Below are 24,661 nucleotides of genomic sequence, written 5' to 3'. Positions count from 1 at the left end.
TCCAGACAATATCTTCAGGGAAGGCCTTGAATATGCCTTCAATGCAATTAACTGCTTTCTGCACAAATTACAACAGCATGGCTCCACAGTAGAAGAGTTCATGTGCTAAAATGGTTTGCGTGTATCCTGATCTGTTACATTTGGTGCATCATGGAATGGACAAACATGCCAAGAAGATTGTGGACTGTTGAGCAGCTGAAATCTTAAGCCGGGAAAGAGTGGAACATTTCATTCTCAAAACTCCAGCAACTCCTCAGTTCCCAAATGTTTGGAGACTGTTACAATAAAAGGTGATGCAGAATATGCCCCTGTCCCAACTATTTTGAAACCTGTTGTTTGCAAGAAATTAAAATGAATATATTTTCCAAAACAAACAAACAAAAACCAATATGACTGCTATGTTCCATTATTATATAGGATTTAACGTGTTTACAAATCATAGGAAGCTGTGTATAATTAATTACACTTTACACAGCATCCCAACTTTTTTGGAATAGGCTTTATTATCAAAGTCATTCTGTAATATGTGAAACCCTAAATTAGGAATAATTGACCTACTCAGATTCACAATGTGTGAAATGTATCGGCAAATCTGTACTTTACGAGCTTAATTAGTAAGCCAGTAGGCTAATTTAACCGTTTTTGCCGAGTTCTTTATCTGTCGGTAGGCCTAGTCTACAAGACATGTTCTGATAGCCATTTATTTCCCTTTAATGAATAAGAAGCGCTCATTCCGCCTCTTCCTTTTATAGACATGTTTACGTTTCTCGGCCGAAACAATTTCTTCCTGGTTCCACTGCACACTCCCCTTTAACTGGATCTTTGGGCTGCAGAAGTTGAACGACTGAGACATTCGCGTTACCTGGCTAACTTGGATTCTCTGTCATTCCAATTAACATTTGGAAGACAAAGCAAAAGTTACAAAAGAAGCTAAGGCACAAGACTTTCCGCTGAACAAAGGTAATCCGGGATATAGGAACATGTCCATCTCTCGACTCTCTCTTTCTGCACTCCACCACCCTTCTTTCCCTCTCTCTTGAGGAACTAGCATGACAGCTACCAAGTCATCTTGGAATAACTTAACGTTAACATGACTTGCTAATGTTGCACATCCACATAGCTGAAGATTCCTTCACACGCAAACGCAAAACTGCAACAAAGTACGCATTATTTTATTTACAAGACCGTTAAGTGTTATATTGCAGTGAAGATGTAAGCGAATCCATGCATGCATGGGTATTTACACAGCTCAGATCAGATCAGCTGTAACATTACGCATCTCCGGCGTGCCTATCGTATTTCTGTTTTTCACGCTTTCTTCATACATTTGAATTATGCCTTCTAGGTATAAAATACATTCGAAATATGCCAAATGGTTGACCGATGGATGAGGAATTGTGTGCTATATGTGCAATAGTCCATAGAAAAATGTCAGGCATGTTACAGCTGGCGAGTTAACTCGCCTCAACTGGACTTGCATTGTTGCGAAATTGGGGAGGCTTCCTTGATGTTTTTAAATGCATGGTCAACGACATAACTGGTACACACCTGTTGACTTTTCTATTTGGTTTGTGGGATTTTCAGTAGTGTCATATGTGGTCATAGTTCGTATTCCCTTTCAGTTGCATTCTCCCTCCCGTTCGGCGTGCCTTTTACGTATGAGCGCGAACGTGATTACCCGTGCATAGTTCAACCCAACCGGTTGTGGAATGGCTCTACTGACACTTCACAGGTCTCCAACTGTATCCACCACTTTGGTAAGTTTGTACGTTTCACAACGTAATTATTTTTATGCATGTGTGTCCACCCTCAACATGGGCTCTTAGGGACAATAATGCTGTCCAAATGGTCTATTTCTGCCTGGGCCTTCTATTGCACCGCATAAACATGACAGTACAATGGGCAGAAAACAGCAAAAGACATGAATGACAAAACCATTAGCTTGTCTCAGGCAGCTCCTGTGCGAGGTTAGTAATTGTAATGATAATGTATTTGATGACCACAACACAGGCCTTTCTCAATATCAGCTTGCCTGACACACACACACACACACTCTCTGTTTCTATGTCTGGTGCAATACAAACGTCATTACTTCATTGGTATGTCTGTACTCTGCCAAAACATCAGGCGACTTCTCTCTCTCTCTCTCTCTCTCTCTCTCTCTCTCTCTCTCTCTCTCTCTCTCTCTCTCTCTCTCTCTATGTCTCTTCCAAAACAAGCAACAGTGTCTGCAGGGCCTTTTTGTCCAAATGAGGCACTGAACCAAGTAAATAAGTGCTGTATAGCTCAGCCTAGCCAGTTGCCTAAGGGTGCAGTGTATTCAGTTCTGCCAGAGAGTTGCATATCAAGCCAGGATAATGTCTCTTTATGGAAAGTGGAAACCCTTTGAGAATGCAGCTACTCTGGTTTGAACAGTGACCATTTGCTATTGAAATGGCCAGCCTTACATGGTGTAGGTCAATACAGACTGCTGAACAAGACTGGGATTAACACCTCTCTTTCTCTCTCTCCATGCCTGTTACACACCCTAATCACTCTTCTCCTCTTTTCCCTCTCCCATCTCTCCTCACCGCGTCTCCTCTCCTCTGTCCGTGTCTGTCTGGGCATGTCAGTTGCATAACAGGTAATGTTACTGTCTCATGTTTCATTCTCTACAACCACCGATACAGCGGCCACTCCTCCCCCCTTCTCCCCCTCTTCCTGGTTTCTTCCTATCTTCTTTCAGTAGCGTTTCCTTGTGGCCTTATCTTACTCACTGCACATTTTAAGCCATTGCCCCCCCCCCCACAAGAACACACAGCTCTCTTTTATTTGTCACATCTTTATCTGTTAATCTCTCTTTTTACCTCTGCTGTTTTTTTTTTCTTTCTCCCTATTTCAATTTTGTCTTTCCTTCTCTCTCTCTCTCTCTCTCTCTCTCTCTCTCTCTTTTTGGTGTAAAATTCCTCTGTAGTTTTCATAACAAGCATGCTTGCGGTGCCAAGAGCAAGCATTGCTGACCAAGCCCGCACCACCACTCGCACATTGAGGAACTGTCATGTATGCCAAAAGCCATTACCTTATATGCCATAATTGGATCAGACTCAGAGATATGGAGCAGAGGATGCACACAGGCATGCCCGTTATGGTTGAGTCTCACTGACGTGATTTAGGAATCTGCTGCAAGGAGAGTGCCTCAAGGTATAATTGCCCTTGACCAAAAAAGCTGATCACTACAAATGCAGATTAAGGCATTGCCTACAAGCATGCTGTCGCTTGAAGTAATCCCAGTATTGGTTTTTATTTCCGTTCCCTCACTCAAGTCAGCTAATCAGTAATGACGCTAAGGTAACTCATGACTACCAAGGTTCCAGTTATGTATATTTTAGGTGGCACTCCGAGAGGTTTCAAAGCACCAACGGTAATTTGGTGTCTAATGTAATTAAGAATGGTCATGAATTAATTAGTTAGGTAATAATCCATCTGCAACCCATACTCTTCCAAGTAACAGATGACATTTTATTGGAAAGATTTCAGTCAGTTACGTGGCATTTCTGGTTGTCTTTTAAAGATAGGATTTGTGGGAAATATTCAACTTTTTCACTTCACACAGGTTCCAAAATATTTCAAATAGATTGTGGGTAATTGAAACATCATTTTGTCCTAAAATGGACGCAGTTGAGCTCTGCTGAAATGAAGCTGTTGAAGCCTTTTTTTCACTGTCACATAAAGAAATAAAAAGCCTATGTTTATTTGCTGGGTTCAGATTATCATGTCAGACACACCATGATAATACTGTGTTGTACTAATCTTTTTCTATGATTTCTCCAAGGATGAAAACATACCAAGAAGAGGGAGACTTCAAAAAAGGTGTGTTTGTGTTCCTCAGTTCTTATGTTTCATCCCGGCTTGGCCGGTTTTTCATTCAATACTATTTGTATAGTAAAGAACAAACCCTCCCTCTCAAACTGAGCAGTTATGACAACAGTGAGAAGCCTGGGTGTGGGTGTGCGGGTGTGAACATGGCGAGCTGCTAACAGAACCTGGGGAAATACCTTCTTTGTAGGGCTGGGCGATATGGACCAAAAGTCATATCCCGATATATTTAGGTTGAATATCGATATATAATATATATCCCGATATTTTTTTCCGCAAAGTTAGAGCTGTAAAATGAAATGTTCAGTCAAATATGAGTAGTTTTATTGAAAACTCACTACTCAAATAACAATAAAATGTAAACATAAAACTGAAGTGCCTTTTTTAAAAATCAAAGCTCCGTAAGGTGCACATTTAAATAAAAAAAATACCTTAAAGCGATGGTTCGGAGTAATTTCACCCTAGGGTCCTTTGCACCATGACCCACCATGAGTAGTACAACTATAGTCCAATAACGAGGCATTAGAAAGTTTGTAAGTGCACCAGGAGTTTTAAGGAGTTTATTTAAATAACACTTGCCTCTGCATCTACTACTATACCGCTGCGTCAATGTTTCTTCCGTGATTTGGGAAAAGCCCGTAAAAGTCCTGGCAGGAAGCGATTACATCAACGTTTTTTTTGGTATATCCAGTTTTTAATATTTTTTTCCGAAGTGTTTACAACTTAGTGTTAACTAATAATTGTTGCAAACTGGACTACGAACAAAATATTAGTGCATACCTGGATCTACATCCTTATGCATGCTTCCTGCCAGGACTTTTACGGGCTTTTCCCACACTGTTACCAGAAATGATTCACTGACATACGAGTGTATCAGGGAAGCTAACATTTGTAAAGTGTTAAAAGTCTTAATAGTTAATAGTGATTATCTAAGTCATACCACCTGCCTTATGATCATTGTTTATAATAAAGAAGGACTAAAAGATGAATCGTAACAGAATCGAAATAGCAATTAATGCAATTAGCAAATTGCAGAAGCTGCAACTGATTGTGAAGCTAGTGACTCTCACCCAATCGTTAATAATGTCTCATAAGGTCTATATGTTTTTATTTTTTTTATTATTAATATATATATTTTTAATTCATGTCATCCTTGTCTGACAGACAGTCATGCTCATCAGTCAGTCACTGCTACCCAATGAGATGGGGCCTTTTTTTAAAGCTATATTTGGAAGCATGCTAACTAATCAGATGGGGCCCTTTTTAAAGCTATATTTGGAAGCATATATGCTAACTAATCAGGGGGTCGTTTCTAGAAAAGTTAGCAACGACGTTGCTTAACCACCATGGTACGACGCAACTTGCGACCAAACAACGACACTGTTACACCTGTTTCCAGAAAGCATCGTACCTGTGTCGCAATTCGCTACCTCCGACGTTCGAACACCATAGTTCCAACAACGTTGTTGATGATGCAGCGATACATATCATTGGTGGAAACAGTGGAAACGTGTAATACCCCACCCCATAGAAATGTTCTGTCACGGCCTATGTCGACATGTTTCTAATCTAAACCGAGTGATTAATGCTGGTATTGTCATTGCCATCAGCCAAAACCTAAACCTATTGCAAGCATATAAAACAGTTAACTTAAGCAGACCAATATGAGTCATTATTTGTCTTAAATATCTGTGTTGGAAAAAATATAGCCTGGACAAATATCTGGGTATCCCATAGGTTATCAACTGTCTCGTGGCTTAACGGCAGCGCGTTGGTGCACTGCGCACTTGGCCGGAGTTCGCATCCTAGCTCTTCTTTTTATCTCTGAGTAGGCCTACGAGACACAACAATAGGTTTTGACCATACATATTTATGTATATAGTTACTCTACATCGAGAGTACAATAGGTATACATCAGTCAAAAACAATTGAATCTACGTGTCACACTAGTTCACCTGCAGGTAGCGAGAAGCAAGAGGACAATCTCACATCATAAGAAAATCAAACCTACAACGTTGGGATAATAAGTCATCTGCTTTAGCCACTACACCATTTAACACTGCTGTTGTTAGGGACTGTGAAGATTATAATACTAAAAGCAAGGCAATACTTTAATTAACATAAATAGCAAGAATGAGCCAAGTAGGGGAGCAGTGTCTTCATCAAAATTAAGCTACAGGATAGATCAATCATTGAGTCACGAAATAAACATCCACTTCGCAAATTTTGGTTAGGCGGTTGTGATTTTTGGTTAGGCGCTCCGGACACCAACAGGAACTACCAAGGAACGACACAAGTGCGACTGCCTAGGGGCAGTAGTTCAAACGACCAAACTTTGCGTCCTTGTTTGCGATTGAGAGTTCGAACTACCCTTTCTAGAAACACCAAATCCAAGAACGATGCAGCAAACTACCACGGTTGCGACGCAAGTTAGCAAACGATGCTTTGTAGAAACGACCCCCAGATGGGGCCCTTTTTAAAGCTATATTTGGAAGCATGCTAATTCATATATTTTCAATTTCATCCTTGGATTAGTAAATAGAGCAGTTAATATTTCATTGCTATTTTAATTGGTAATGCTTCATCACGTTTTAAATATATCATATAGTCATCTTGAACTGTAGCTTGACTTTTTCCAAAGTCTTTTTGAACTGTAGCTTGACTTTTTCCAAGATAAATCCAAACTGGCCCTAATATGAAGGCCTAAAAAAAGAAAAAGGACAACAAATATGCACGTCACTCACAAACCCCAAAATGTAGGTCTGCTAATGCTGCATGGGAACACACTCTGTGAGGCTGATGAATTGAATTCTCTTTCCTATCAGAGAGAGCTTTGCTTTGGTCAAAGGGGCTGTTCTGTTACTTGAAGAACAGGGGGAGAATGAGGGCACTTCGTCCCCCCCTCAGGGGAGCCCCAGCTTCGGGTCCAAGGCCTCCGACATACAGCGCAGACAGCTCCAGGCCATGGTGTCTCTGCTGCGTCCAGAGGACACAGTCAAACTGGTGAGATATTCAAAAACACCCTCCTGTCCAAACCCATAGGTCAAATGGAACCACAAGCCCCTGACAACCAAGCGCCAATCCCCTGCTGGGCTCTTGAGGAGTGCAGATGGCCAGACTGCTGTAGGAGAGCTGAGTGCAGATTCCTGTAATGTCTGCTGTGTGTCCTAGTGAGGTGAAACTTGGCGGGTCTGGACTGTAGTGATTAGACAGACTTGAATGAGTTCGATAGAGTTCTCTGATTGGCTCAAACAGCATGCACAGACCGCTGCCATTGGTTCCTCCCTGTTTAAAACTTTAATATCCTGTACTAGGGAGTTCTTCCTTTTCATGCTTGTGTGGAATGTTTTGTATGTATGCTTATATGTATGGTAGTGTTTGTTGATGTGGTTTGTGCGATATTCATTTTAATGGTGAATATGAGTTATGTAGAGGCCTCTGCATATGGATTTTTTTCTTGCCATTTTGTTGTGTCTCCTGTGGCTTAATATGTGATTAAGATCTTAGAAGCCCCCAATATATACCAGCATTCAGCACCTTATGGGAAATCGAATACAGACCAGCTTTTTTTCTGCTGTTCAGTTCAGTAAAACATTAGCGTTATGTAATGGACCATATCACATGTAGACTTCCTTGTTCATTGAATCTGACCTTGCAGTGTTAATGAGGCGTTTGTGCTTATGCAAAGCATGGTGTCCGTGACTACATCAGGTCACTCTGTTAGTGCCATGAACAATATGCTCATCGATTGTCCGATTGTAACATGGCTAATGGGTAGGTATGTGTCCGCTTATAATTCTGTCTTGCCTGGGGACTTGGTTAACACACACTCGCACTGTCGTCATGGCAATCCAATCCACTATTTAAAGGTTTGTGGAGCACAAAAGCTGTTGAGCCAACCCTCTCTCTCACCTGAACCTGTAGATTTCCACCCACCTCCATTGTGCTTCTCTCATTTTGTACCATTCCTCTCTGTCTCTATCTGTTTATCAATCTACCAATCTACCTCTCTATCCCCCCCCCAGGCAGTGCAGCTGGAGTCGGTAAGTCCAGTCAGAGTGAGGTACCTGATTGTTGTCTCCACTCTCGGCAACAAAAACGAGACTCTACTGCTGGGCATGGACCTGCCAGACATGCAGAGGTTTATTACACATTTATCATATATCATCATATTGTATACTAAACACTTGTAGCCTCAGGCATGCAGAGGTTTATAATGCATTTATCATATATCATCATATTGTATACTAAACACTTGTAGCCTCAGGCATGCAGAGGTTTATAATGCATTTATCATATATGATCATATTGTTTACTAAGCATTTGTAGCCTCAGGCATGCAGAGGTTTATAACGCATTTATCATATATCATCATATTGTATACTAAACACTTGTATCCTCAGGCATGCAGAGGTTTATAAAGTATTTATAATTACTATTTAATATTGATACTACTTCTTAATATTAATATGTATAACCGCTAAATAGAGGATACATAATCTCTGTAGTTATGTAGATTTAGAGGTAGTTTTTAATTGCTAAAAAAATAACTTAACAACTTGTAAGTAACTTTACAAATCTGCACTTATCTGTACTACTGATGGGAATATGTGGGGTTGGTGACCTTTTTAGATTCACCCTATTAAGTATTTTGAGACTCTTCAATGTCAAACTACTTGTCATTTGAAATGTGATTGTCTGTTGGAGACAGAAGTGGACAACTTTAGCTACAGAAAGTAAAGGGCCTAGCACATATTTGTTCCAACCATTCACAAACCAGCTGATTGTAATAACCAAAAGTCTTCAGCCAGGTAGATCGGTTACACTTTACTTGACAGTATCGACATAAGAGTGACATGACACTGTCATAAACATGTCATAAACAAGTTATAAACATTTATGACATAACGCTATTATTAAGTGACATTTGGTTTTTGTCATAACAAGTTAGGGTTAGGATTAGGGTTAGAGGTTAGGGTTAAGGTTAGGGTTCATGTGTCATGACAGTGTCATGTGTTCATGACCGTGTCATGTCACTCTTATGTCGTTACTGTCAAGTAAAGTGTTACCGGTAGATCCACCATTTTACCACCACTGGTCAGAGGTTTGTGGTTGGAAGATTGAGTTTGATTGTGCATTCTATTTCCTTTCAGTGACCAATGTACGATTGGCCTGGTCTTGCCTGTATGGAGCGATACCCAAGTCTTTTTGGATGGAGATGGGTAAGGGAAACAGAAAAGGCAAAAAGTAGCGCTTTTTTGCTGCATCAAAGACAGAGACTAGGTTTGGATAACAAAACTAGTGTGTGAAAGAGCAAGTGCTGATAAAAGAGGAAGTTGATCTCTCCGTTTTAAAGACGTGTAGAAGCAGAACCAGAGGAGGTGGTGACTAATCAGAAGCTTATGCGAGGCAAAGACTTTATCAGGCTCTCTGTGGTGTGCAAAGCACTCGGCTAAACATGCAAAGCATCCATCACTGGCCAGTACATGGTTGTTTAGTAAGGAGAATCATATTCACTTAATACAAATAGATACGTTTCACACTGATTGTGTGAGTGTGTGTGTGTGTGAGTGTGTTAGTATGTATGTGTGTGTGTGTGTGTGTGTGTGTGATAGAGAGAGAGAGAGAAAAACTACATAATGCGGTCGCTGATATACTCAGACATTGACATCAAGTCGTTAGACACAGACTGCACATGACCAGAGATAAACTACTGATATGATCTCTCATTCCTTCCCCATCTGTGCCCTCTCTCTCACACACTCACCCTCTCTCTCCCTTTCTGGTCTCCCTCTCTCCCTCTGTAGTGGTTTTAGTGTCACAACAGCCGAGGTGACGAGGATATTTAAACCCGTGTCCCTGCAGACTATGTGGTAAGTTCTCGAATGACTCTGCATGCCCCATATAGAGGAACTGTAGTTTCCGGGACCCTCCTGCTGGCCTTGCTTCCACATAGCATGGTAATGTGCCTGACACATTCAACAATAGCGGTGTGCTCCCCAGAGTCAGGGTGTAAATGTGCCATCACAACAGAATTGAAAACAAATGCCCGTGCAACCCCCCCCCCCCCCTCCCTTCTGTGTCCCACCTACCCACCTATTGTCTTCATGGTTCTCATGCTTCATTGTGGTTAGTGTTAGTGTTAGTGTTAGTGTTAGGGTGAGGGGAAAGTTAGGGAAAAGCAGTGGTTCTCATGCCTTATTGTGGGTTAGTGTTAGGGAAAGGGGAAAGTTAGTGAAAATCAGTGGCTTTGGCTGCTGCTGATCTGTAGAGTCGCTAAAGGCCATCTGAAATGGGTGTGTGTGTGTGTGTGTGCTTGCTCGTGTGTGTGTGTGTGTGCTTGCTCGTGTGTGTGTGTGTGTGCTTGCTCATGTGTGTGTGTGTCCTCTGACTGCAGGTCAGTGCTGCAGGCGCTGCATGGCTGCTGTGAACGGGCCGTGAAGGGAGCGATCATCCCCGGCAGTGGCCTGGAGTGGGCTCAGCACTACCACAGCCGCGTGGAGTCGGACCAGCCCTGCCTCAACGAGTGGGCTGTCATGACCGGACTGGAGTCCGTCAGAAAGGAGAGTATGGGCCAAAGGTCAGTCTGCGGCTCATTTCCTTTTTCACATTCACCTGGCTACCATGACTATTAAGGCAACAGGTTTCATAACAATAGGAGTGTTTTGATTTTTAAAAAAGGCACTTCAGTTTTATGTTTACATTTTATTGTTATTTGAGTAGTGAGTTTTCAATAAAACTACTCATATTTGACTGAACATTTCATTTTACAGCTCTAACTTTGCAAAAAAAATATCGGGATATATATCGTATATCGATATTCAACCTAAATATATCGGGATATGACTTTTGGTCCATATCGCCCAGCCCTAATTTGATGTGGTTCTATAGTTCACACAAATGCTCTGAAAGTGATGGTCAATGATTTAGTTCTTCATATTGCTATCATTGTGTGCGATGTGAATGTTGCCATGTATTGTTATACGCTTTTGTCCGTCTTGTTTCAGAGTTGTTTCCCTTTCCTGCTGTTTCTTGTTTTTCTTGTTTTATATTCTCACACAGCACTGTATTCTTATTTTTATAATGCATATGGTAGTTGTCCCCTATTGGCTATCTTAGCACACCAGTGTTATCTACTTTTGCTTCTCTTCTTCACTGTGCAGCTCTTTGGAGAGGGAGTCAATAGAGAGGAGGATCAAAGTACTTCTCCGAGAGATCATGAGGACAGAAGACCTGGAGAAAATTACCTCTAAACAAGTAAACAGAAAGCCTTTTCAGACATACGTGTAAGACCAGAGGTTCGGCGGATGTTAAACGGTGGGGCTGTATATCTGAACGACATAAACGGTCATAGGAAGTCCAAACTTAGCCGGTTGTTCTAATGCCCCCCCAGTATTTCCTCCGGACATTATGTAAATGTGCTGTGTCTGAACGAAGCGTAGAACATGCGGTTAAAATTCACACCTAGTTAGAGGGCGTGTCGGTGACGTTTCTTTTGTGCGTCCATGTGGTTAAATCTGATTTAAATGACAGTGTTAAGATGGAGTGGCATAGTGCTGTCCAGAAAATCTCCGATCTGGAAAGATGCAGACATCACGGAGCTACTGTCCATGAGGGCAGACAGCATTGTGATAGAACACATGAAGGGAACAGCAAGAGACACGTTGATGTAGCCTAACTGCATCGCAAGGCCAAAGGAATTCAAAAGACCAAATCATCATAAGCAGAAGGCGCTGAAAAGGCAGTAGCCTACAGCGACGTCGTTGACGACAATAACAGGAGTATTTAATAAATTGTTAGCCAACACGGTCGGTTTTCTGTTCATTGATAGCCTTCTCATGACCTCACTGCTGAGCTCGCTGATATTTGAGCATAAATATGCCTAGTCAAGTCAAGTCAAGTCAAGTTTATTTATATAGCACATTTCATACACAGAGGTCATTCAATGTGCTTTACATAAACAAAACCAAACGATAATAACAAATAAAAGCATAGAAGGGCAATATAGTCAAAGAATAGTTAAAAGGTAAAGATCATAATAAAAGGAAAACATAAAACACAAGGTAAAATCATTTAAAAATAAAGAATAATTAGTAAGCAAAAACAAAGGCAAAAGTAGTAAAAAAAGTAATAAAAGACAAAGTAGAATAACTATCGAGGCAGATTCAGAATTTGTAACTCGGCACAGTTAGCAAAAAGCGTCTGAGAACAGTTTGGTCTTAAGTCTAGATTTAAAACTGGCTACAGTTGGGGCCTTTTTAATGTCATCCGAAAGTTGGTTCCACAGCTGAGCCGCATAGCAGCTAAAAGCTGCTTCACCATGTTTAGTTCTAACTGTAGGTTTTACTAGCAGGTTTTTCACCTGGGACCTGAGAGGACGAGAAGGTGTGTACTGCTGAAGCATGTCTGACAAGTATTTAGGTCCTGCTCCATTTACTGATTTATAAACAAGCAATAGTGCTTTAAAGTCAATTCTGTGACTTACTGGAAGCCAGTGCAAGGACTTAAGAATTGGAGTAATGTGGTCAGTTCTTTTAGTTTTTGTTAGAGTCCTAGCTGCTGCCTAGAGAAAATGATAACGAAAAAAAAACAACAACTTTGTTCCAAGCTCCTTATGCAAATGCAATAGACACATGGGGAGAGGATGCTTTTGGAAAAATAAACCATGAAAAAACGACCCACTTCACTGTTATGTTAGTATTTTGTTTGTTGCTTAAAAACGTATATGATGGCCTTGAAGTCTTGAGTTAGCCTACCGAATTGGCTGGTACCATAAAGTTTGGGCATGCTCTCTCCAACGTGAACCAGATTTGGGGTTCCATAGCCAAATAATTCTGCTACATAACGTTGAAAACGTCTGTTTACTTGTGTTTATTCGAAGCACACATACAAATACTGTAGGTCAATTTCAAGTGCGCACTTAAGTGACTACTTCAAGTATTAGCCTATGCACAATAGATTTTTCTTCTTTAGCCTACATAATGCATAGCCAGCGGCCGCATATATTCTGCGTCATATCTCGCCTCTTGCGAACTCAACAATCCCCCACCCCTCACTCGATTTTGTAATGTGCGTGTATGTCATTCACACATAGGTCCGTATAAGGTCCGCAGGTTAGCATCATATCTGAATCATCCGAAGGGTAGGACCTCCGTTTGACAAACCTCCGCATATACTCCAGAGGTTTTTTATATATATATATATATATATATATATATAGAGAGAGAGAGGGAGGGGGGGCTAAGTAGGAGAAGAGATGGAGGCCGAAGCGCACAAGAAAGGTTATCAAGTCATGATACTAAATAGAAGGGCAACTGACATAACAAATTAATAACACACACTTATGTCAAATGACATTATCAGGCAACAGACATGAAAGGGAGACTCTAAATCCCTATCAGGCTCAGTCTGATATTTCTGGTGTGTGTGTGTGTGGTCCATAGGTCCGATTAACTCTGGAATCCAAAATGGAGATGGACATGAAGGACTACAAAGAGTTCATCGATAATGAGATGATGGTTACCATGGCGCAAATGGACAAACCTTCCAAAATACTGGACTACCTTTATTTGGTAAGGGAATGCACACACTCTCTTTCTCCCTCAGTTTCACTATCTTTGACCAACAAACACACACACACACACATAATTGGAGAGGAATGGGGAGCTGGTGCTGTTGTGCTCATCGCAGTCAATGAAGCTTTTAAGTGAAACTGCTTCTCTTCTCAGGGTTCCGAGTGGAACGCTGCCAATTTTGAAGAGCTGCAGAAAAACAAGTAAGGCTCAAGAGAAGATGTTTTTGTTTTTTCATGTCTGAGGTTTTCAGAGTTGGAGACAGCTACCCGTGCTGTTTAACTCTTTGCCTTCAACCCGACACTGATGAAGTCTTTGTAGCAGACCTATACACTAACTCTGATAATAAGATAACAAGAATAAGTACAGAGAAGTACAGGTTTTTTTTTTAAGTCCCTGTACTCACACTGACTGAATGTCACAGGGTGCTTGTTTAGTTCTGAGTGTGTGAGCTTGCATGTCTCTCTTTTAACAGAAATGATTCTTATTTGCTCTCATAGTATTGGCTACATATTAAATGTCACCATGGAGATCGACAACTTCTTCCCGGGATCATTCACCTACATGAACATCAGGGTGTATGATGTGGAGTCCACAGACTTGCTGCCTCATTGGAAAAACACCTACACCTTTATCAACTCTGCCAGGTTGGCTTTACACACACACACACACACACACACACACACACACACACACACACACACACACACACACACACATACACATACACTTAAACACACACTTACACACACACTTACACACACACACATACACTTACACACACACACATACACTTAAAGGCTCCTGCCATACAGACAATGCACATTAAGCACTTTCCAACAGGAGCAACTCTCATTAAGTTGTTGAAAGAGAAATGTAAATTATGAAAAATTACCATGAACACAAGTAGGAGAGTTACAGGATTTCCACGGGTCATGGAATTTCTGAAATATCATGGAAATGTGATAAAGTCTGTTCCAGACATGGAAAGTCAGGGAATCTTATCATTAGAGGGGCAAAATATCAGGGAATTTTGTTGTAGCAGTTTTAAATGTACTAGCCAAAATACATTAATGCAAAAATACAATCCCAAATAAGAAAAAGTTGGGACGTTGTGTAAAATGCAAATAAAAACAGAATGTGATCATATACAGTACAAGGCTTGTAACCCATATTTAGCAGCAAAAAGGACATAGACAACATGTCAAATGTTGAAAATAAAAATATATGATCATTTTGAATTTCATGCCAGCAACATGTTTTGAAAAAAGTTAGGACAGGGAATGTTTAGATTAGATTAGATCAGATCAGATTAGATTTAACTTTATTGACATTGTGCAGAGTACAAGCACAAAGACAATGAAATTCAGTTTGCGTCTAACCAGAAGTGCAAAAAAGCAGAAAAGTGTGATGTGATGTACAAAGTATAGACAGGACAAGATATATGGCAAGATAGAGGCTATATGTTTAGCCTATGGAATAACTTAATGATATAGAACACAAACCATTTTGTAGAAAGATGCATCATCATTTGAGATTTAAACGTCCTTAAATTCGGGACCATTAGCCTATTGCTTGTTTCAATTTGGGACTTTGCAGTCGGAATTGTCATTGGTTTATTCAAAGTCTCAAGTCCAAAGTAGCCTGGGCTATTCGAAGTGTCAGTTTATTGCACATCATTTTTATGTCATTTTGAATAGCCACTGCATACCCGTGTTTGTTGGCGTGTTGTTGCAAAATCCGCGGAATCATTTTATGCAAGCAAATTGTATACAGGGAGTCTTTATTGTTGATGTCAGACATGATAATCATCAAAACATCTTGCATCTTGACCTGTGACTCAGTGCTGCCAAAACTTCGCTTACCCCAACCAATGTGTGCTGCTTTTAATGATATATTTAACAATATCTTTTGCCTTACTTCTCCAAACAATGTCTAACTTGGCACTGCAAATACTCGTGTCCGTAGCAAGTTGGAAATCAATCGGACTAACGGTTCGACAGATAGGCGGGCGGGGGGGGAGGCGGGATGCAGGGCTAGAGTTCAGTAGGGTGACAGCTGCAGGGAAGACGCTTTCTCTGAACCTGCTGGTTTGGGTGCGGAGAGACCTGTAACGCCTCCTGGAGCACAAAAACAAGTTGGATAGGTTGGATACTTGGATAGGCCCTTTCCTCTTTACCCCAGATGAGTTTGATGTCCAAACAGAATTGCACATTTTAAATGGTCTAACCACAGGAACGTTTTTCCACGTTACCTCAGTCCATTTTAAACAAGCTTAGGCCCAGATTAGACGGTGGTATTTCTGTATCATTTCTAAATACAATTTTGGCTGTTGCATGGTTAAGTTTACACTAGCATTTCTGAATTGAGTATCAAACTGTGCTCATAGACAATGGTTATCAGAGGTTTTCCTGAGCCCATACAATGATTTTCTTTACAGAAACAGGTCTGGTTTTAATGCAGTGCCATCTGAGGACCAAAAGACTACGGGCATCCAATATTATTTTCCAGCTCTACCCCTAGTTTGCAAAGATTACTCTGGATTCTCTGAATAAGTTATTGATATTATGTGCTGTAGATGATGAACTCCCCAAATACTTTTTTACACAATTTCATGTTAAGAAGCATTAAAATGACAATGTTTCATCATTTGTCAACACAGGTTTACACAGAGTGATGAATACCCCTACATCTTTACTTCTAAGAGCCTCTGCCTCTCTGGGATGCTCTTTTTCATGCCCAACAACTTGTGTAATGATAAAGAAAACATTAAATTAAATATGTTGCTGGTATTACATTTAAAATGAACATGTATTTTCCATGAAATAGTCAAATTTGTCATTTTCAACATTTGATATGTGTCCTTTTGGCAACTAAATATAGTTTACGAGATTTGCAGATTATTACATTCTGTTTTTATTTCACATTTTATACAATGTCCCAACATTTTCTGATTTGGGGTTCAGGGTGTCCGCGGGGTTGTAAAAAGTATTAAAAGGTAGTAAATGAAATTAGCTAAATTTAAGGCCATTTAAAAGTATTAAAAAGTAATAAACGTCATCTGATGAGGTGATGTCTGATGTCAGTGTGCGTTCGTGGTAAAAACTTTCAGCGCCCCCTCAAACTCTATGCTCAAACTGGATACACGGCTAGCTTACTGCCAAACTTGTTGCCAAAAGTTCACTACCATTGACGAAGTCATGGGAAAATGTAATTTTTCGGACATTTGGTTAGAGGACTCGAGATTCAAAGACTGGCTTAGGCTAGTTGGCAACAGCCAAGAGGCTTTTGCCACGTCAGTAAAAAAAAAAACAAATGTCATCTGGATGGGAGTGAATGCCGTCAGGTCACATACTGTATGGAGTCTAGCCAGCCAGCAAACAAGACTGTGCGGACGTAGTCAGAGGTGGAAGAGTCGACTGCCTGGCTAAGTGGCTCATCGGCCACGTAGGGCTACTGTCTCTCCACATAAATATGCCTCATTGAAGCTATCAGTATGTCTACGCTACCAGCTGTCATTGTCATCCAAAAAAAGTAATAATTTGCGCTTGCGTTTTGAATGACACCGGCTGTAAGAGCAGCAGACATAGCCTAAACTAGGCCTACATACAATATCACAATAACCCATTTTCAAATTAAAAGTCCCCATAAAGGCAGAAGGCCTTTTCATTCAAACAAATATATAATTAAATGAAAAGGAAAAAAACAAGAATATAACATGTAAACATATGCACATGTTATAAGGGGTTATTTGCAATGAGCTACCCCTGCCTTGACTACAGAATAGAGGTTAAATATAGGCCTGACAGTGTTGCTTTGTTTAGGCTATAAGATAAGGTTTAGGCTATAAGATTTAACATTTTCTACCCTCACATACTGAACACCACTAACCACTCGGTGAGTTGCAGTTTTGAAAATGAATGTAAAGGGTTGTTTTAGGACATGTTTGAGCATGCCTGTAGGCAGCCACTCTGAGTAGTCAAAGGCGATTCAAAACGAGTCAGAAAAGTTGAGACAGGACCAATCATCAAAATTTCGGTGTCCACCACTCTAGTTCATCCAAAACAAACCAGAAAAGGGACTCAAAGTGCTAAAATACCGGAATTTTCCTTTAAGTAACAAAATGACAGTAATCCGTTACTTTATAATTAGTTACCCCAACACTAAATTTCGAAAGGTTGCAGCTCGAAGTCGTGTTGGTATTAAAAAATATTGTGAAGGTATTAAATAGTATTAAATTCAACTTAAGAATTTCTGTATATACCCTGCTTTACTGCTTGCTTGAGTGGTTGTGGTTAGTCCAACTTTGTTTATTCATTGCCCATTTATTAGAAAAAAGATTCTTGAACGTTGCACGGCTACTCTGAAATCTTTGGTTAGTATATTGTGCAATTCATTCTATAGTATGTCATGGAAATTCAGGTTTTTTATCTGGGAAAGTCAGGGAAAAGTCATGGTATTTTACATTTGACCCTGGAGTTATCACTTGATATAATTTGATACACAATACTATGACATGCATTTTTGTATTGTGCATGACGCTTTATTATTGTCTGTTGTTATTCAGTCATTAAATCAAATAAATGAACATTTTAAATGAATACATTTTAAGAAAACCCAAATCACATCTCTCCCACTGTACGTCGGCAGGCAAAGTGGCCAGGCGGTGCTGGTGCACTGTAAGATGGGTGTGTCTCGCTCGGCGTCCACGGTGATGGCGTACCTGATGAAGCAGCAGGGCTTGACGTTGGAGGAAGCGCTGTCGTACGTGCGTGAATGCCGGCCCATCGTGCAGCCCAACGATGGCTTCATGCAGCAGCTGCAAACCTATAGCGGCATACTCAGTGCCAGGTCCGCTCCACACACACACACACACACACTCTCACTTACACACCTACAGCAGCATCCTCAGTGCCAGGTCCGCTACACACACACATACACCACACACACACACACACACACACACACACACTCTCACTCACTTACATAACTACAGTGGCTTCCTCAGCGCCAGGTCCGCTCTGTGTATACCTCATGCTTTGTCCCCACACACACACTTTCACTTACACACCCCCTCTGCCCTTAGAAGTGCACACTGAGGTACCTAGTTTTGTATCGTTGACCTGCACGATATTGACCTAGTTTTGTATTGTTGACCTGCACGATATTGGATGTCTGACGAACTCATCTTGGCTGATGCTGATATATATACACATCTGTATATATACATATACAATGACGGTACTGCAGAAATGTTCATATCGCCAGATGCTAAAAAACAATTCTTAATCTGCCGATACCGATGTCGTACCGTACTGATAGTATCTTGCATCCATACAACTTAATCAGGTAATCTCAAGGTACACTTGGAATGGGGAGCTTCCAAAGTATTAATGCAGAGCTAGAGTTGAACATCTGTCCATTCAGCTTTTACTGGCTGTCCATATTATCTGTAACAACACAACAGGAGTTGCCTGTTCATTTAAAAGCAGTTACCGTACTTGTTTTATATGTCTTGTCAAAGACCTCTTGTCTAACAAAGGCAATCCTAGACCCTTTTGAGTGTTATTGACCATGTGACCTTTTACAGAAGTACAAGGTCATATGATCAGTCTCATTGTCCAGCAGGGTTATATAAGGAGATCCGGATATCCTTATATGGGCAAAGATGGTATCTTCGGGTTGTTTTTGTAGGCGACCCTCAGAGGTCTATTTACACTGGATATTCCCTGGACTGCTTGAATGATCGTTTCCATGTGTGTGTGTGTGTGTGTGTGTGTGATGTGTACAGTAAGCAGCGTCACAGCGCCCTATGGAGACGAAAGTCCAAAGACTTCCGGCAGAGGTCAGTGGATGGAAATGAGGAAGAAGGGGAGAGCGAGGAGGAGGAAGAGGAGGACGAGGAAGGATACGAGAGCCCAGGCGAGGACAAAGATGAAGATTCAGACCACGAAGTTAGTACTTCTAAAACTCAAAGGAAAATCATGTCATAAAAACACCAACAGGATAACTTGTAGTTTGATTTGTGAATTAGTCAAAGTTGACTGCAGCAGAATACTCATAGGCTAGGCACCACTCATACTGGGTTGGTGAGTACAACCTGCAATTTAATTAATTACTATTGTTTTTAAAAGATGAAGTGAAGTCAAAACTAAATTTGAAAATGGTGAAGATGCCATTCAGACAAAACCTAAACATCATTCACTGTTACATCCATCCATCCAAGTCACCTCTTCAAACTCAAGTGGCTGGATAGCAACTAAGGCTTGCGGGTAAAAAACGACAAACTATTTTATCAGATGTGCCTTTTGTTTAGACGCCGATGCCGTTTTTGGGCCTTAAAAATGCCAAAGTTTGTTCCGATCTGCTCAAGGTGGCTCTCTATACGGTCACGTGATCATTTTACACTGCCACCTAGCCACCTGGTGTGCATACTACATCGAATTTCAAACACTTTTGCGTCACCGTCTGCATGCAGATTTCCCCCAAAAGCAGAATATTTCCCCCGCAAAAGCAGAATAAAAACTAAAAACGCAACGCCACTTTTGCGTTTTCTCTTCAGATCATTTTCATCTAAACAGGGCCTAAATCACATACTAGCCCAGGCCTTAATCCTCTGGCCTGAATACTGTAGTGGCACCCCAGTGGCCACTATTGGTGAGAGTGGGTTTGTGAAAGTGTTTAACTAGACGCGCCTCATTTCACTCTCTGTCATTTCCTCAGGTATTTGTAGACCCTGTCCACCCAGTACAGTCCACTCAGGATGCCCCTGCTTCAGAGCCAGTCAGTTCAAACCCAACTATAACAGTCCATGACAGTGAAAAAGTAAGTGATTCAAAAATCATCTTTCTACATTAACAGAAGTGCTTTTTTATGTTCTTCTCTATGTTTTCTTGTATTTTATGTCTTTATTTACTGGTCTTCATTTTCCCCATTATTTTCCCTATTCGCTCTGTCCCTCTGAGTCACCTACCCCTTCTCTCTCTCTCTCCCTTCCCTGTTCTGCCTTTCACCTGAACTTTCCCCTCTCTCTCCCTCCCTTCCCCTCTCTCTCCCTCCCTCCTTTTCCTCCCTCTCTCTCTCTCTCCCTCCCTCACTCCTTTTCCTCCCTCTGTTCTGCCTCTCCATCTCTCAGGTGCTTCCCAGTCCAAACAGGAGTGGCAGGATGAACCTTTTCTCCCTCATGCAGTCCATCAGCGAGCTGGATGATGACTGCAGTGACAAAGAGGTGAGTAGAAGGAATGAGAGAGAAAGCTTCATATTTTGCCCTGCATACACTGCTCATAACTTGAGCTTTCTTTTGCTTATCATCACAGCTCTCGGCAGTCCAGCGAAGATCGCCTGGACAACGGAGGCGGAGCCATGGGCGGAGAGCGTTGGCCTATCAGCGGGCCCACGTTGATGTGTCCCCCGAGCCAATTAGCCTATCAGCACGCAGCAAGCAACAGGAAGGGGAGGGCTCAAAAAAGACTCTGCTCAAGGATCAGGAGGGCGGTGGAGAGGATGTGGGTAAACGGGAGGAGCCCACGGGAGGTGCAATCGGAGGGGTGGACAGTGAGAAGAGTGTTTGAAGAAAGAAGGAGGGGTGGGAGGGGGGCAGGATGGGAGAAAAGATGAAGTGAAGGGCAAGATCAGAGACACTAAGAAAGAGAAGCATATCCTGCCATACTTCATTTATTTTACTATCCAAAGATATTCTTCACATATATTCAATATTAGTATGTTTAATTTATTATTTAAAGACACTCTGCCTCAACTTTCCAACTGCGTGGGAATTCCAAGAGATAAGAGCGTTAGCGCACAGCGAATGTAACTATATGTCCTCTAAAGTCAGTTCTGTCTTCGGACATTCCACTACTAAATTCCAAAGATCTTGTGAGGGGGACCCTATTTCAGAGTAAAGTTCCCGATTTGGGTCTTTAAATGCACACTAGGAGTAATTGGTTTAGGAAAGAGTAGTATCAAAGTTCAAAACAGAATAGAATTTTGTGCCAAATGGATAGCACACTGGCTGTTTTGTACATTTCCTGGCATTAAAACAGTTATAAATGGAAAAAATACATAAATCAAGACAGAATACAGGAATGTACTTATTTAGAGAGTTAAAGTAGAACTTTTTAATTTCAAAAAGAAATTACATTTTCCATAGGAGTCTCAGTTAGTCTCAGAGATGTGAAACCATTACCTATAGTTTTGTTATGTTCTCTCCATTTACTCCCGTGCCTTCAGTAGCAGCATTAGTATTATTTAACGTCACACACACTGTGTGCCTTTGTCTGGGTCTTCACCTGCTTCAGCACACGCATGCCTTTTATCAGTCTCGCAGTCATGGCTCGAAAAAAGGTTCAAGTAGCGCCAGAGAGCCTGAGAACCTAAACTCTTTTTTATTATTATTATTATTATTATTATTATTTCTGTCAAATTTTAGTGTTTCAGTTGGGATGAGGTAGAGGGTGGTTGTGGAGTCTTTTTAAAACTTCATATCCTGTATACTGTGACAAGTATTTGATATTTTGTGATGGCTTTCTCCTCCTGTGCTCAGGTAATCTGATCCTCTCTGTTTTCCACACAATCCTATGTGTATTACTTCCTCTGTGTCAGAATGTGAATGCAGTATGCTGCCAGGAATGGTGTCTTTTGGGAGGTTTCTATTTCAAATATTTTTATTGTCATTTTAATTCATTTATAGTGTTATTTTAACATCTACTACAGAAACAATGATCCAAATTGAATTATGCCACATTCCATGTGAACTCAGTGGCATGCTAGGCCACGACTGTCTGGTTTCATTTAGACTTTTCAATTTTCCCTATCGTCCATTTCTGAGACTGGAATTGATATGTCTTCAACCAACAAAAGTCCTTAAAAGTCAATGGCCAAAAATGAACAAATGTATGAATTTAACGAGAATGCTGTAATTTTTGTGAGAACGTTCACTCGAGCCATTGTATACTTTTCTTGAATGGATTGGGAGATTTTACCTTTTTAAAACTCTATAAGCTACTGACTGCACTAAATCAAGTACGTAGTGCAAGTCTGAAAAACTTTAATGTGCCAAACAACTCCTGCTCTTAATGGACTTTTATCTTTCTTCTGTGTGACTGTCATCACTGCATGGTTGAACCTGTTCTGAGCGCCTTGCTTCAGTGCCTTAAGAGAGTGACCCTTTTGATAAGTAATTGTCGCCCACTATTTATTCCGTTCTTTACTCAGACTTAACTTGCTATTGTCAAATTGGTCATTTTGGGTCAGCTGTGCCCCCAAGTGTTCTCTTTAAGGAGCCCCTTTATGCATCAATTGAACATAAAATAAAAATACTTTGACACACACATATAGTATCCTTTCTAGGCCACATTATACTATTTTAAATATAAAGGATTTGTCTGCAAGGGTTTGGTAACAAGCTTATTTTCGTCCCCAGTAGACCTCAGTGTTCAGGGCTTACTGTTCACATCCTGGGAAATATAACCTTGAGACTTAGGCCTAGCACTGATCAGTCTTCACACAGTAGTTGCTGTAGTTGATGGTATAAATAGTGATTTCTTGTGTGTTTGGGAGATTCTCTGTCTTTTCTCAGATCTTGTGAGTCCGTCCTCTTGTGGTGATGCAAGAACATATAGTGTATTTATGTATGTTTCTATGCATGACACGGTACTACTAAGTCTGGTGTTTAGTCTTGTTTATTATTGTGCACATTAAGCAACATAAGCACATTCGACTTTGAATTCCAGACTTGAGTACTGTATTAACAATTTGCCAAGTAAAAAAACAAAATCAGTAATGAACAATCTAAATAGTTTCTGCATCCCCTATTGAATACAGAGCCAGCAGCTGTATGCATAGTCATCACAGAAATTACTCTCTTCCTCTTTGTGTTGCCTGATAGCTACACAATTCTGATGTTAAATGCTGGAGGATCTAGCTGTTTAATCTTATCTTTGACTAACTGAAATCATGAGGAGAAATTTGATGTATTTGCTTGCACTTGTGTACAGGGGAGGTATTTCTCCTGTTAATTCCACCAGCAGTAACTTTGCCAAAGGTATGCCTGTTGGATTAGGACAACGGTATTCTGAACTTCAGGAGTCCCCTGGTCTGCACTACGTTTCACATATCTATTCCTTCTCCAAGCACTCCTCCATTGTAATCAAAAATGCTCTCCGTTAGCTAAATAGAATATGTTCCGTTTATGACAAGCATGAGTTGAGCAGAGCAGGGAGGGGTGGAACATAGACAGAAGAGGACCCGAGGAAGAGGATTGAGAACCACAGGTTTAGATAAGGCAACCAGACAGTCAAAAAACATGATGGCATTAGTGCTGCCATCTAACTTTCTACACGTTGTTTCCTGGTTTGAAGTTTAATACCCTGTTCAGATCAAGTGAAATTAAACTAGCCATGTCGCTCTATGTCCTACCATACATACTGTATCAGACACCTAGGCTTGTTATAAACGCTAAAATTCCTCCTATTACTACTCTACACACAATAGGAAATTCATGAGGCCACTCTTTTGGGGAAATTTTTAAAAATCAACATAGATGGAGGTTGAGGGCAGTTGTAATATTTACATTCACGACCAACTCATTTCCTTATTGGTCAGTGTGAAACTGTATCCCTATGCATTGCCTTGGTCTTGATAGTCATGAAAGTATTCACTATACTGTTTACAATTTCACTGTTAAAATGAATAAATTGCAATGAAACTATGTGTCTTTTGATATTCTTCAATATTACCGACTTAGTAGTACTTATAAAATACTTACAGTAACTGTTGCTTGAGGGGTAGCTTGTCTAAAACTAACCAATTTAGCTAATCAAGGGCTGATCATTTGGAGAACGTTCTGTTCACATTTGACCAGCTGTAGGTCCAGTCTTGAGACAAATTCTCTTGTCTTTTGTCCAATTTATGGGGCAAAAATCTGGGCTGTGTAACATTCAACCAATCGCAATCATATAAAATAGTGCCCAACCAGGGTATGTTTCCTGAAAGCATCACAGAACTACAACCATAACTCCATGACAGAAGTCATAGTCCAGTCATTCTAGAACTTGCTTAGTTGCCATAGTGATTGTTTAGCAACACTTTCAGGAAACTCAGGAACATGACTTCTGCCTTTATCTGCAAAAACGCATGCATGGATTCTAGAAAGTAGCTGGCTCACACATTAAGAGAGAGATTCATTTATTTGATTGGCTCCACACGCTCTTACACCAATCGAATGTGTGAGGGTT

At 40.7% G+C, this 24,661-nt stretch overlaps 1 protein-coding gene across 1 annotated transcript; it reads left to right on the top strand.

Annotated features, from left to right (window-relative positions):
- Window positions 1–759: 759 nt before the first annotated feature.
- si:ch211-203d1.3 (protein phosphatase Slingshot homolog 3) lies at window positions 760–24,135 on the top strand. The gene is made up of 17 exons (XM_042060879.1): window positions 760–960; window positions 1,623–1,757; window positions 3,812–3,849; window positions 6,681–6,858; window positions 7,881–7,996; window positions 9,009–9,077; window positions 9,663–9,728; window positions 10,253–10,435; window positions 11,019–11,112; window positions 13,299–13,427; window positions 13,584–13,630; window positions 13,928–14,074; window positions 18,078–18,278; window positions 19,219–19,381; window positions 20,151–20,252; window positions 20,563–20,655; window positions 20,744–24,135. Exons 2-17 carry the CDS (start codon window positions 1,710–1,712, stop codon window positions 20,996–20,998), a joined length of 1,929 nt encoding a protein of 642 aa, XP_041916813.1. The 5' UTR covers window positions 760–960; window positions 1,623–1,709; the 3' UTR covers window positions 20,999–24,135.
- Window positions 24,136–24,661: the final 526 nt, after the last annotated feature.

This window comes from Alosa sapidissima, chromosome 14 (assembly GCF_018492685.1).
Source record: "Alosa sapidissima isolate fAloSap1 chromosome 14, fAloSap1.pri, whole genome shotgun sequence".
Taxonomy (NCBI): domain Eukaryota; kingdom Metazoa; phylum Chordata; class Actinopteri; order Clupeiformes; family Clupeidae; genus Alosa; species Alosa sapidissima.
The sequence above is the reverse complement of the archived record's forward strand: the minus strand, read 5'-3'. Positions and strand labels throughout refer to the sequence as shown.